This window comes from Cyprinus carpio, chromosome B3 (assembly GCF_018340385.1).
Source record: "Cyprinus carpio isolate SPL01 chromosome B3, ASM1834038v1, whole genome shotgun sequence".
Taxonomy (NCBI): Eukaryota; Metazoa; Chordata; class Actinopteri; order Cypriniformes; family Cyprinidae; genus Cyprinus; species Cyprinus carpio.
In genome coordinates, this window is record NC_056599.1 from 23,821,828 (window position 1) to 23,836,129 (window position 14,302).

Consider the following 14,302-nt stretch of genomic DNA (forward strand, 5'->3'; position numbering starts at 1 on the left):
CATTGAGGTGTTGTTCTTTGTCAAATGTCCACTTTATTCTCATTCCTTACCCACATAAGGGCTTTTTAACCTTGACAGCCTTGATCCCAGTACAAAAAGCTTTCTCAGTAACACTTAAACACTGAGCTTTATATGTGATAAACATGTATTATCTGCATTACATGCATATGCATATTCAGATAATAAAAGAAAATGTAATGGAAATGCTCATTTTATTTAAATAAATAAAGAAATTAATAAAACAAAATGAGGCCATAGATAAACATTTTTATTATTATTAATATCACAATAAACATTAAAAAGATTTCTCTGTAACACTTCAAAATAACTTAAAAATATTAGAATTGCATTACTTAAATAATTATTCAGATTTTAGTTTTTATTGAAAGAATAATGAAAAGACTAATTAATTAATTACACTAGAAAAATATTTTCACTTTTATTAAGATCTTTATTATTATTATCATCTTAATGCCCTAATATACAGTGATAAAAAGCTTTATCTCTAACACTTTATTACAAATTTGATTTAAAGCATTAGCATTATGTAAATGTTCATTCAGATGATAAACAATGTCTTGGAAATTTTCATCTTTTTATTTTAATAAAGAAAAAATAATAATGTAAAAGTCAATGTTCTAGATAAATATTTTTAAAAATGTTTTATTGTTTTTACCCTCTTCTCTCTTCAGATGATAAGGTAAGTCAGATAAAACCACTTCATCAACTGGAGGATTACAACAGATTAGCCACATTAAAAAAAAAAAAAAAAAAACTCTTAAAAGAAGAATGAACTGAGAGATGAGAGCTTATTAGATCACTTTTATTTTGAATTTATTAGTTTCTTTTTTATTTAGAAACCAAAAATCCATGTTTTAGTAAAATTACAAATGAATGAACCAAAAGAACTTTTATTTCTACATTTGACATAAATGTTTTGTTGAACCGTTTAATTTCTGTCTGGCACAGAACGGCGAGGCTCACCACCAGCGCCGTCGTCACACAGTCACACACTCCATCAGCAGGTGTCTGACTGGGGTTAAAAGATCAGGGTAAATGGGCTCACTGTTGCCCACTGTCCTACCAAATGAGCTGGAAAATGAGGGGTGGAGAACCACGCCTCCTCCTCACTGTCCTGCTCACTGCTCTTTCTGCTGTTCGTCCTCCTTTTTTCTCTGTCCGTCTCTCCCTCGCCCTCCCTTCATTTTCCCACTGTGTTTGTTTGAATACAGCTGCAACTTATGAATTTAGCACGGCACTTAAACAGCCCTGCGATCTGCCACCCTTCTTTGTCTCATACACAAACACACTTTTACCCCTGAGACTCATCTTGTCCCTTTTACGGCCGGCATGACCTCGCGAAAATAAGAAGAGTGTCTCATTCAAACTCAATCTGCTCTGAGTTAAGCTCTAGTTAGTTTTCGAGAGCTGGAGCAGTTCAAGCTGCTGTGTGGTGTCTGAGTGAAGCCTCTCTCTGTGCATTTGAGAACTTCATCAGGTTTTAGAGGGTCATTGTTGTGTGATGAGAGTTATATCGGACTTGTGACATTTTTTTATTGTTGTTTTGTCTTTTTTTTTTTTTACTCTTGTGGGAGGGATGTGTATATTTTTTTTTTTTTATTTTTTTTTTAAAAATTTTAGTTTTTTCATGTTGTTTTTTATATATATGTGAATAAGTAATATTTAGAAATCCAAATATCATACCCAAGTGAAAAACAATGTATTTGACACATTTATTCCATGCTAAGTATACTAGAAATACATATATTTATGTGCTTAAAAATACACTGCAGTCGTACTTTTGGTAAACTAAACTGGTATAATTAAAGTCTGCTAAAACTTAATTTTGTGCTTAATGCACTTTAATTGTGTGGAAGTAGTGCTGAAGTCCAACTAAAGATTTACTGAAGTACATTTGTGTTAAAGTGGAACTATTGCAAGTACTACACTTTAAATATCTTGCATTTAAACACTGATATTATTCAAAGATCATACCATCCGTACCAGTAGTGACATTAAAATACATTTTAGGCTTAATATTAAGAAATGTGCATTGTGCACAAGTAGTACTCCAAATAAAGTTTAATAATAATATTTATAACAGTAAATCTCAAGCGATATTTCAGTAAATATGTTAATAGATTTGAACTATACTTAGTATGAAATAAATGTATTTATATATTAACTAGGGTAAAATAGTATTGAATTATTATTATTACAATTTAAAGACACATTTTTATTTTCTGGGTCATCAGTCTTCAGAATCACATGATCCTTCAGAAATCATTCTAATATATTATATATGCATTACAATACATTACAAACAGCTGTTACTGTGAACCAACTGTGTGTGACTTGTTTTTTACAAAAGCTCAACTTCTGAAATATTCAGCCACCTGTAGACACACTGACAAATCCAGTCCTGAGGTCTCCACTTAAACGTGTCCCACTGTGACTGTGAGGGCCATCCAGGAGTCGAGTGTGAGCGTGTGAAGTGTGTGTGAAGTGAGTGGGAGCAGAAGGCTAGGCACTGGTGTCTGACAGTGATTTGTAAAGAGAGACAATACGGCTCATTGACCTGCCGGCTCCACTGTCTGTTGCACATACCTCGCCCAGCCCCCCCATGAGGACCCACCGCTCTTTAAACAGGACACCAGATTGCCACAGGCTCAGGGAGGGGCGGAACGAGTGTGTGCTGTGTGAGATGGAGAGGCATAATGGGAGACTAGTTGCTTTGACAATGAGATTCAACACAAAACAGGGTGACAGGGTGATTAGGTGGCACGTGAGTAAGTGTGACTTCAGTGCGCCAAAAACAAAAGTCACACACTCTCCAGCTCTACCCATCAGTCTCAGTTTCTGTCTCACACTCCTCTATCAGATTTCAAAAAGCTTTTCCATCTGCTCTGAGCCTGATGTCATGTCAGACCTGGAAAATCAGGTGTTCTGGGTTATCAGTTTCACTCTTACTGCCTTTTTTTTTTGTAGTAACAGCTTTTTGTGGCTTCATTATGTATTCTAGACAAGACAAAAACTTAGTCTTGTTTAGAATATGCAATGAAGCCTCAAAAGGCTGCTATTACAAAAACTGCAGGGATAAATAGCTAAATCCAGTGCTAAAAACTGAACACATTCAATAAAATAAAGCATTTAACTGAAAACTCTTTTACATTTTTGAACATTAACTGGCATCTGAGAACTGTGAATATGTGCTTGTGTTGTTAAATTGTTAAAGTATTAAATGAAAATCTCAGAGGGTAGGTCAAGGAAATATTTAAGGTTACAAAACATGCCTGAGAAAATGTTTTGGAATCTCTGTCTTAAAAGGTCAGGTGCTTAGAAAATGTTGATCTTATTGTATTAATATTATATGAGTTCTGTTTTCTATTCCTTTACTGTCATTTGCTCATTTTAACCCCGTTACCAATGTATAATATAATATAATATAATATAACAATTAAAATAAATAGATAGTATTTATTCAATTTTTTAAGATTTTTTGTAATGTTAGTGTAGTGATGATTTTTTTTTTTTTTTAAGTTGGAATTTTTTTTTTGTTATTTTTTTTTATTACAATAGTATAGTGTTATGTTTGTGTTCTGCTTTGAGTTAAATTTTTAAAACAAACTGAAACTGAACACTGAATACCAATTCAATAATTAAGTCTTATGTGAGACCAAAATCACAGACATTTGATGTTTTTTTAAACTCACTACTTTTAGGTTAAAGGGATAGTTCACCCATAAATGAAAATTCTGTCTTTTATTACTCACCTTCGTGTCTTTCAAACGCATAAGAGCTTCATTCATCTTCAGAACACAAATTAAGATTTTTTGATGAAATCCGAGAGCTTTCTGTCCCCCCATAGACAACAAGGGAACTGACACATTCAAGGCCCAGATAAAATTAAAGTTGAACCACTGATGTCACATGGACTATTTTAACGAATTTCTTTCTGGCCCTTGGGAACATTTCAGATACTTAAATGACTATGCAGGGTCAGAAAGCTCTTGGATTTCACCACAAAATCTTAATTTGTGTTCTGAAGATGAACAAATGTCTTTTTGTATTTGGAACGGCATGAGGGTTGAGTAATTAATGACAGAATTTTCATTTTTGGGTGAACTATCACTTCAATTTTATGTTATATAATAGTTTGCCTAACATTTCTTAGCCAAAAATGACATTTATACTATAATGCTAAAGTTATAAAACCATATTTGTAGAATGTGCCTTGAGAATGCTTTAAAACCATGACCTTCACCCACTAGTTGGACTTTTCTAGAGCCGAATACATCAAAGTCCATGATTTACTGCATATGCAGTTTTAAATCTTTATCTGATGTATAGATGTGTAAATGGAATCACACTATGTTTATCTGATACCCTTCACTGTCAACAAACATCCATGTCTTATTGTTATTCATTCCCATTGTCACAGCATGGTGATGACCTCTCTCTCTCTCTCTCTCTCTCTCTCTCTTTTTTTTTTTTCTTTGTTAAGTTGAGGTGATGTTGTTTTGTTGTTTTGGGTGACTCCCTCTCTTGTCTGCGCTCCTCTCTCCTCCCGCTCTCTCTCTCTCTCCCTCTCTCCACCTGTTGATGCCATTGTTGCTCAGCCAGCATTGTGGTGCTTTATTTTTTTACTCCACTCATTTTACACACCCCTCTTTATTCTTCACTTTCTCACTTTTTTTTTTTAATCAGTGCTCACCCATTCACTCAGAGGATATATAAGCGGACTGAAGAGAAAGGGCAGCTGAGAACAACACAAGAAACACGCAGACACTCGCTCACACATTTAAACACAAGCACTTTCAAAAGGGCAAGGAAGTTTGCACTAACTCTTCTACTCGGGACCAAGACTTTTGAGACACACTTGGGACAGCGTCAGTATTGCTGGCAGGAGTGATGTCTGTGTCTCTGTGGTGTGAGGAGGAAGAGGGCCAGGACAGGACTCAGTCTTCGGTCCGAGCCCCATGGGACCCCAGCGCCTCCGGATTGAGGGTTATTCAGAGACTCCTGCAGTCAGAGGAGAGATACCTGCCATCTCCTCTCTACATCTCTCTCATCCAGAGAGAACCACAGCGCAGAGAGGAACTGGCCAAGTGGACCATGGAGGTAGATTTGCATGCTTATAACCAAAATCCAGTGCTAGACATCAAGTATGTTGTAAATGTTTTTAATATCAGTCCTTTTGTAGGGTACATGCTAAAAGATTTTTTTTTTTTTTTTAAGTTATAAACAAAAGTTTTTCTGCTTCAGAATTTAATATTGATTCAATATTTTACTTGTTCGTGAAATTTACTAGCATTTTCTAAGAAAAAAAAAGGTATTCAATTTTTTTTCATTGTAGGGCTTGAATCTTTTAAACTAGGGATTCCCAAATTGAGTTATGTGAGTGGCTGAAAAGATAATAATTAATTAAATCATAAAAAATTTAACTAAAATATTAAAGTATAACAAGTATACAGTGAAACACTCAGAGAAGCTGGCAAAGTGGACCATGGAGAAAGATTTTAAGGGTTTATGATGATAGGTAAACTACTTATGATGGTTAAAAAATATATTTGTAATGAAAATAAGTTTGTACTCCTAGGCTCCAAAAATACAAAAATGTAATAACAGACTATCACACAGGTGAAGTTTCGAGCACGCAGACTCAGACAATTCAATGTTTTAAACCCACGTGCTTTTATACAACAGGTGATTAATCACGACACAAAAAACAGCATAAAGCCATGCAAAACAAACAAACAAAGTCTAGTTCTAAATATACAACAGTAACAATAATGTCAATAATACCTGTATTTATTACCCTAAAGAAAAATATACCTCACATTTATGTATCTGATCTACATCTTACCATCTAAAGAGATGGTTCTCCTAAAAGATAGCACACATTTTTAATGATGTTTCAAATGTTTTTGTCCATATAATTAAAAAGTCAAAGGGCTTCAAAAGAACATTGGACCTACTGACTTTCACTGTATGGGCAAAAAAGACTGAAGCATTTTTCTATTAAAGAAAGTCATACAGGTTTAGAAAGGCATGCGTAAATTTTGAGCAAACAATCCTTTTAATAGCACATTATTTGAGGATGAAGCATACTAACTAAATGACAGAGACAAAGTTCTGCAGTTCATCATACGTTTGCTTTGACTCTGAGGCTCTTCCTCTTCTGTGTTTTCCTAGGTGTGCTGTGAATGTGACTGTGATGAGTCTGTATTTCCCCTGGCTGTCTCCCTGCTGGATCGCTATCTGTCATCCACTCTATCCCTGCCGGTCTCTCCGTCCTGTCTGGCTGCAGCTTGTGTCCTGGTGGCCTCAAAACTGACAGAAAGTGACACAGTTAGTGCAGATACGCTCTGTGCGGCAGCAGAGTATGACTTTCTCTCATCAAACCTGCGGGTGAGTGTTTAAAAAAAAAATCTAAATTCACTAAAGGCTCAATATTATGCTGTCCAAAAGTCTGAAACATTCAAATAAATCATTCGAAAATAGTGCTGTTTTGCATTTTTCTAATTGAACACTTTTTTCTATGATAAATGAAATAATTTAAGTGAAACTTTGTGGAAAAAAGAGTAATAAAAATGACGTACACATGCATATAGACAGTACACGTCAGTATATATATGCTTACTCCAACAGGAAATGGAGCGTGTGGTGCTGGCGACTCTGCGGTGGGATGTGGCAGCAGTGACCCCTCAGGACTTCATCCCACACTTCCTGCGCACTCTCGGGGAACTCAGGGACGGAGACGCGCACACAGGAGACTTTCTCGCCACGCTGCGGCGCCACAGCGACACACTTGTTGCCTTGTGTGTGTGTGACTCGCGCTTCCTGGGAGCTCCTCCTTCACTGGTGGCCGCGGCTGCACTGAACTCTGCCCTGCGGGGTCTGAGGACCAAGAGTGCGGGAGAGCTGAGTGTCATGACCTCTGCCTTGGCCACACTCTGTCAGACTGATGTGGTGAGCGAGCATGAGAGAGCTAAACATACAATAATAATAATAATAATCATCATCATTTTGGTTACACTTTATTTTAAGGCGTCTTTGTTACAGTGTAACTGTACATTTAAGTACTGAGCAGTATTATTAACTGCATGAACTTACTATATGGTTAGGGTTAGGGTTAGGTTTACTTGCATGTAATTGTGCATAATTAGTTGTTATTATAATTGTACGTAACCTACATGTAACCTGTGTAACAAAGACACCTTAAAATAAAGTGATACCATGATTTTTTTTTTTTTTTAGAGAGAGAGAGAGAGAGAATATTAGAGAGAGAGAGAGAGAGAGATTATATATTATGGTTATTATTATTATTATTATTATTATTGTGACTCTTGTATATCTGCTTGTGCCGACAGGTGGTGCTGCAGTGCTGCACTGAGCTGATAGAGGGCGCTCTCAGGGAGAGACTGAGGAATGGAGCACACCAGGAGAAAGATGGTGATAATATTGAAGAGGAAAGAGCCAGCACACCCACTGACCTAAGAGAAATAGACTTTTAATACAGGGTTGATTTATGAGGGATATTTATTCTGCGACTCACTTTTATTTATCAGTAAAACTGATTTAAACACAATGTGACATTTATGTTTCGTCTCACGTAACTTCTGAAGCGATCTAATTTATGATAATTTTTATTTATTTGTTTGAGGGATTGCGATTTACTTGTGCCATATTTATTAACGTGTGTTGCCATACCTGTAACTGTGATGACTTATGTATTTCAGGTTTGTCCTTTTCACTTTATGTATTACATTTCTACTTTTTATATTATCGTATTATTTATTGTGTGCACATTTTTATATTTAATGTATTTTGTTTTGTCAGTGTTTCAGCCTGTTTGTAATCAGAGTGTTGGATAAAAATGAATATCTATTTTTCGAAGTGATTAAAATAAAGTTTCTATGTTTGCCAACAATGTGCGTCTCTCAAAGTCCATTTATATATATAACAACACATGACAAAAGAAAAAGAAAGAAAGAAATGATCCAAGATCTTAAAAAAAAACTAAATTAGTTAGGACTCTTAAAGTTCATTATATCTAGCACAATTTAAATATAAGACGAGAACAAAAAGAAGGAAGGAAGCAAGGAAGGGAGATTAGTTAGGACTCTTATTTCTTGCATACAATAACATACAAAACAGGAGTTCAATCTTGGTCCTTTTGTTTAAGTTTGGTGTTTTTTGGTAAAGTGGCTTAATGGGATAATAAAAAGTGTATCCCATTTATTATTATAATAACAAACGGTTTGTTGAAAGCGTCGCGTTTGGATTGCGTCATAATTCAGGGCCGCACTTGTGTCTGAGGCAGTAACGCGGAGTAATTTGTAGTCACCGGATTCACTCCCCGCTCCAACAGGATCTGACCCTGTGGTAAGAAAACCCGCTGTTTTTCTAATTTAGACCGAGGAGTTTAAAACTAAACGACACCACAGACGTCGTTAGACGATTGTGACTGTTTTTCTCGTGCAGTTGCATCTGTTGTGAAACATGTAAAGTGTGCTTTCGCAAACTGTCCCACAGACTTCCTTTCTTCTGGTCATGATCGATGTGGACTTAACGTTACACAAATAAACCTGTCTGCTTAAAGAGACCGCTCCCTCTCTAAAGGGTGGAAGGAAAGGCTGTCTAATCTTTGTACCCAAAGGTATCCCAGGATGACAGGAGGCTTGAAGGGGCTGCTGCTGCTTTTGTCTCTGTGTCTTGTGGTGTGGACCGTGCCTATAGATCGCAAGCAAGACCCTCCCGAGGAGGAGAGAGCAGAGGAGAATGTGGTAAGACTGGTCTCAGTCACGCTCATGGACTATGCATTAATCATTCGTTCAGTATTCACATGCTCTCTTGTTCTGGCTGTACATGCATATCTCAGGACACCGGTCTGTACTATGACCGCTACCTCAGAGAGGTGATTGAGGTGCTGGAAACTGACCCTCACTTCAGAGAAAAACTCCAGTCTGCCAACGCGGACGACATCAAGGTCAGTAGAGCGCAAAAACAGGAATCCCATTCCTCTTCTTTATAAAACATCCTTCAAAACAGGAGCTCAGAGATTAAGTTATAGCTTAAGCTTCTGTAGAAGTCACAAGCAAGTATGATTTCAGCTTTATTTTCAATCCACTTGGTCACATACTCTCAGAACTTATTTGATCGATCATATGCTTATTTATTTATTTATTTATTTAAAAATAATTATATATAAATATATTTATTTTAATCATCTATAGTGTATTTTATATGTATAATCTATTGTATACTTTTATACAGTGACTAGTCCTTTATTGTATGTTGTATCATTATTTTTATTCATAATATAATCTGAGATGTGTATTTACCTCATAAAAGGCATTAAGCACAGTCTTGTTTTGCTTTTTTTTAAATCTCAGTGCTTGTTCATGGTTCAAAAACTCTTTTTTATTTAATTACTTGATTATTATCTCATTTAGGAATTTATATTTATTTTAATTACATGTATTTTACATTTGTAATGTACTTTTGTGCAGTGATTATTATATATATTGTATTGTTATTTTCTATTATTTTACATAATGTGTAATTTTATGAGATGTGTAGGTGATTGATTCTTAAAAGACATTAAGTACATAGTACCTTAGTCTTTTTTCTTAAATTGTCATGCTTTTTTTTGCTTCAAATTAACGTTTGTAATGTTGTAATGATTCATCTCGTATAAAAATAAACATAAATTTATAAAAATCCATATGCAGAAAATCCCAAATGTGCACAGTCTCTGTTACGCTGTTTCACCTTTGAGCTCTGGAGTTTTATCATTTCATTAGTACTTCAATGGAAAGCTACTGTGTTTTAGAATGGACGCCTCAGCAAGGAGTTGGATTTGGTGGGGCACCATGTGAGGACGCGACTGGATGAGCTGAAGAGGCAAGAGGTCTCACGCCTCCGGATGTTGCTGAAGGCCAAACTGGACAACACCAACGCACAGAGTGAGTGTGTTTATGTATTACTCAAGAGACACTGTTGAGCAAGAAAATCTGTTTGTGTGACGCCCACACGCATGTTTGTTGTGATTGCAGGTGTTCAGATGGATCACGTCTCCTTGCTGAAGCAGTTTGAACATCTGGACCCTCATAATCAGAACACATTTGAAGCCAAAGACCTGGAGCTGCTTATCGTAACGGTAACACACATTTCTTACGTGCTTTTATGTGAAATAGCAAAAAAATCATTCATTAACAAGCATTCGGTGCATATGTGTTTGGCAACTACATTTAACCTTTCAAATGCTGCTAAATAAAACCCTGATCTTTCTTGTGTTTGGCAACTACATTTATCCGATTTCTTAACCTTTCAATGCTGCTAAATATAATATCCTATATCTTTCTATCTATATATATATTTATATTTTATTATATTATATATATAGTCTATATATATTTTTTTAAGCTAATTTTTTTAATAGATTTTTCTACAATTTTTCTACACAAAAGAACAACTGACTCATTCGCCTCAAGTGAAAATGTCACAATATTGTAATACCCCAATTAACAAAATCCCAACCAACTGCATACAGTAAAACAGTCAAATAAAATGTAGGGTAATCAAATTAGAAAAGAATAATACATAGAAACACAAATACATAATGTAAAAAAAAAAAAAAAAAAAAATTAAATAAGGGGGCACATGTATTTGTTTCGAATGCGAGTAAATCAAATCCTGATCTTTCGTCTTGTTTCTTATTTTTTTGTCCGTGTGTATCCGTTTCTATCAGATTCTTCCTTTCTTTCCTTTTTTATTTCTTTTATTAGTTTTTACTACTCAAAATAAAAACAGTGCACAGATGACAGACCCATTCACCACAAGTGAAAATTCCACATTACATAAAATACATACAAATACATAATTTACAAATAGATACTAAAATCAAACAAACAGAAAATAAATAAAGTGAAGAGTCATACTTTTTTCTGTGTGTGTGTGTGTGTGTGTGCTTATTTGTTAGGCCACTAAAGATCTTGAGAATTACGATGCGGAGCGTCACGAGGAGTATAAGCGCTACGAGATGCTGAAAGAACACGAGAGGAGAGAGTACCTGAAGAGTTTGGACCAGGAGAAGAGAGAGAAGGAGGAGAAGAGAATCGAGGAGCTGAAAGAAAAGCATCGGCAGCACCCTAAAGTTAACGCTCCGGTGAGGGAATGAAGAGCGGGAGATGTGTGGATAGAAAGATCGACTGAGATGAGTTGTATTTGTTCTGTTACCTGAGAAAAACTTTCCTTTTTTTACTTCATTTTCAGGGAAGCGTGGATCAGTTACGGGAGGTCTGGAAAGAGACAGATGGGCTGGATCCACAGGAGTTCAATCCCAAGACATTCTTTAAGCTCCACGGTGAGTCTTTTTGTCCTCACGTGGTCCATAAGCAGGCAAAATAAATGTAATTGTGTTTTCTCACTTAGATACGAATGGTGACGGTGTGTTGGATGAGCAAGAGCTGGAGGCCCTTTTCACAAAAGAGGTAATGTTTCACCTTTGAGGTCGGTGAATCATTGCAATCTGTTATTGACAGTGATGGAAGCCACTTTATGCTGTGACTGAGCTGGGCTCTAGTGGCTGTCCTGAGCAAAACATCATTAACGTGGGAATTCATGATGACACCTTTGATGAAGCTCATAAAAGCTGTTCTTGACATGCAGAAAATGAGAAAATGGCAATAATTGGAACGGTGCGAGCACCTTTCTGATGTGTTCATCTTTTCTTGTTTACTCTCTCTTAGCTGGAGAAGGTGTATGATCCCAAGAATGAAGAGGATGACATGATGGAGATGGAGGAGGAGAGGCTGAGGATGCGAGAACATGTCATGCAAAACGTAAAGTCTTCACTTGTTTCGCAGTGACTCTTATTGAGTGTGTTTACACCATGCTAAAAACTAAACCTAAATCAGTTCATAAAAGCCTAAATGCTGCGTTTTTTCTTTGATTTTATTGTTTAAAATGTGCGATGAGTGAACGCTGAATAATGTCCAGGCAAACATCTTGTAGGAGTGTGTATGTAAACGCTTTCATTCTCTCTCTTTCCCTTTATCTGTCTTTCTCCTTCAGCTTTTTAACACTTTCACAATGTGTGGAGCAGCAGTGACTCCATCTGTTCTGTTCCTTCAGGATGCATGAGATGAAGAAATAGTCGTTCTTTTATCTGCTTTTCACTGCATTAGAGTCTTTTTTTTTTAATTAGTTGCTTCAGTTAATTTTTAGTTATCTTTAAACCGTGCACTTTCAAATAGCTTTTTCCTCTCTCGCTGCTTCCTGCAGGTAGATCTCAATCATGATAGACTGGTCAGCCTGGAAGAGTTCCTCAAATCTACGGAGAAAAAAGAGTTTAACAACCCAAAGGAATGGGAGGTTAGAGCCAGATTTTGATTATACTGTCTTTACATAGCAGTGTTTTGTGCCAACTCATTCTCTTTCTATACTTCGACACTGGATGATACAAAGCCAGTGTACACAGAAGAGGAGCTGCAGCGCTTTGAGGCAGAACTTCGAGATAGGGAGGTGGAGCTTGGCAGAAGGGCGGAGAAATTACGACAGGAGCAGGAACTTCTCAAAGAGAGAAGCAAAGCCCTAGAAGCCCAGAAAAGAGAATATCAGCAGGTAAAAGACTGCCTTCAATTGGTTGCAGTCCTTTTCTTGGTATTGCCTTAAATGCCTTTATATAATTAGATTAACTGTATTTTTTTTTTTGGTTTTATTGTATTTTTTTTTTTGGATATTATTATTGTTTTTTTATATTTTAAAATATTTTATGTTTGTGTTTTATTTATATAATTAGATTAACTGTATTTTTTTTTTAGCATTTAAAACTAAATTATTATACATTTATAAATATATATACTTTGTGATATTATATACATATTAATATATATATATAACATGTATGCATGTATGTATATATTTGTATGTTTTTTTTTTTTTTTTTTTTTGTTTATGTTATATTTAATGTTTTTATTTTATTTATTTTTTAAGAGTACTGCATATTATAGTAATTTTTGTTGCATTATTGCGATGCCAGAGAACTGAAAGCTTGTTTTGCGTCTAATCAGGCGGTAATGGAGAGGTCACAAAAACAAAAGGAGCAACAGGCACTGAACAGACAGCCTCCCTCAGGTCCTAATGATGAGCTGCAGTTTCAACAAGAGATCCAGAAACTAGCAAATGAAGACAGTCGAGGTGAGAAAATTGAATAGTCTGTGATTCGACATATGGTTAACCTTACTTGATATCATTTAAATAAAAAATGGACTGTATTGACACTATGAAGGTGAATATTTCAGCATGGTAAACATTGACCGTTTTGTCTTTTTCAGTGGTGAAAGTCCCAGTCGATCAGAATGGAGATGTTCAAAATAACCTGCCAGCTGAGCCACCACAGAATCTGCCACAGCACACCTCCTAACACAAACACATACACACTTCTACCTGATTTAAAATTTTCCAGAACCTGCCTTTGAATTGCACAGTGCACATACACATATGAGCCTATCGATTTAACCCTGTTCTTAGCTTATTCTCTCAGCATAACAGAACAACAATAATTAACAGTATACACTCCTCATACATACTTATGGTGTTTTCTGCTTCATCCTCAACCAAATATGCTCAAATCCCTAATAGAGTGGCATCAGTATAAACCGTCCGCATGTTCCCTTCTAAAGAATGGCAAATTAATATTGGATATGTGGCTTTGTATGGTGGTAGTCAGGGTCTTTTCTTAAATATTGCTACTTTTGCCCTGGTTTCAAAGTTTACAGCCCTGCTTGCTTTTCGTTGTGTTTCTCGGCTGGAATAAAGTGGTTCTTTTCCTGTGGTTCACAATATGTGAGTAAAACCTTATAAACAAGGCTTTCTGATATAAGGTTTCTAATAGACTCAGACGAGCACAAAACTGTAAATCAAACATTTAGATACAGCAATGTGCAATGAATCAACTTTTTTCTTTTTTTTAAATCTAATATAAGATCCCACTGATTTATGACTATTTTATTTCTTTCATTTAATAAAGGATATTTAAGAACATATGCTACTGTCAGTTTTTATTAAAGGGATGTTAAAAATGAATGATTTTTTTTTTCTTGTGGAACACACACAAAAAGATATTTTGAACACACTGAATTACTAAACATCTGTCTATATAGTAAAAGAAAAACAACACTGGACCTCACTGATTTTGACTGTATCACTGAACTCTTTTTGTTCATAGCTACGGGTTTTGAACACATTCACAGTAAGAAAAAAGAAACCCATGACAGGAATTGCTGTAATACAA

The 14,302-nt window shown here is 35.7% G+C and overlaps 2 protein-coding genes across 4 annotated transcripts; both read left to right on the forward strand.

Moving 5' to 3' along the window:
* Nucleotides 1-4,538: 4,538 nt before the first annotated feature.
* On the forward strand, nt 4,539-7,925 carry ccndx (cyclin Dx). The gene is made up of 4 exons (XM_042720327.1): nt 4,539-5,121; nt 6,196-6,411; nt 6,652-6,972; nt 7,374-7,925. Exons 1-4 carry the CDS (start codon nt 4,912-4,914, stop codon nt 7,515-7,517), a joined length of 891 nt encoding a protein of 296 aa, XP_042576261.1. The 5' UTR covers nt 4,539-4,911; the 3' UTR covers nt 7,518-7,925.
* Nucleotides 7,926-8,251: 326 nt separating this feature from the next.
* LOC109049680 (nucleobindin-1-like) lies at nt 8,252-14,052 on the forward strand. 3 transcript variants are annotated; one of them, XM_042720324.1, is made up of 13 exons: nt 8,252-8,388; nt 8,663-8,789; nt 8,885-8,992; nt 9,839-9,971; nt 10,062-10,165; nt 10,988-11,173; nt 11,281-11,371; nt 11,440-11,498; nt 11,757-11,849; nt 12,292-12,380; nt 12,456-12,630; nt 13,080-13,206; nt 13,344-14,052. In XM_042720324.1, the coding sequence occupies exons 2-13, from the start codon at nt 8,673-8,675 to the stop codon at nt 13,430-13,432; spliced, it is 1,371 nt and encodes a 456-aa protein (XP_042576258.1). In that variant the 5' UTR covers nt 8,252-8,388; nt 8,663-8,672; the 3' UTR covers nt 13,433-14,052. The 3 variants fall into 3 exon arrangements, with proteins under 3 accessions (XP_042576258.1, XP_042576259.1, XP_042576260.1); XM_042720325.1 differs by having other exon boundaries at nt 8,310-8,388; nt 8,539-8,789; XM_042720326.1 differs by lacking the exon at nt 8,252-8,388 and having other exon boundaries at nt 8,407-8,789.
* The last annotated feature ends 250 nt before the right edge of the window (nt 14,053-14,302 follow it).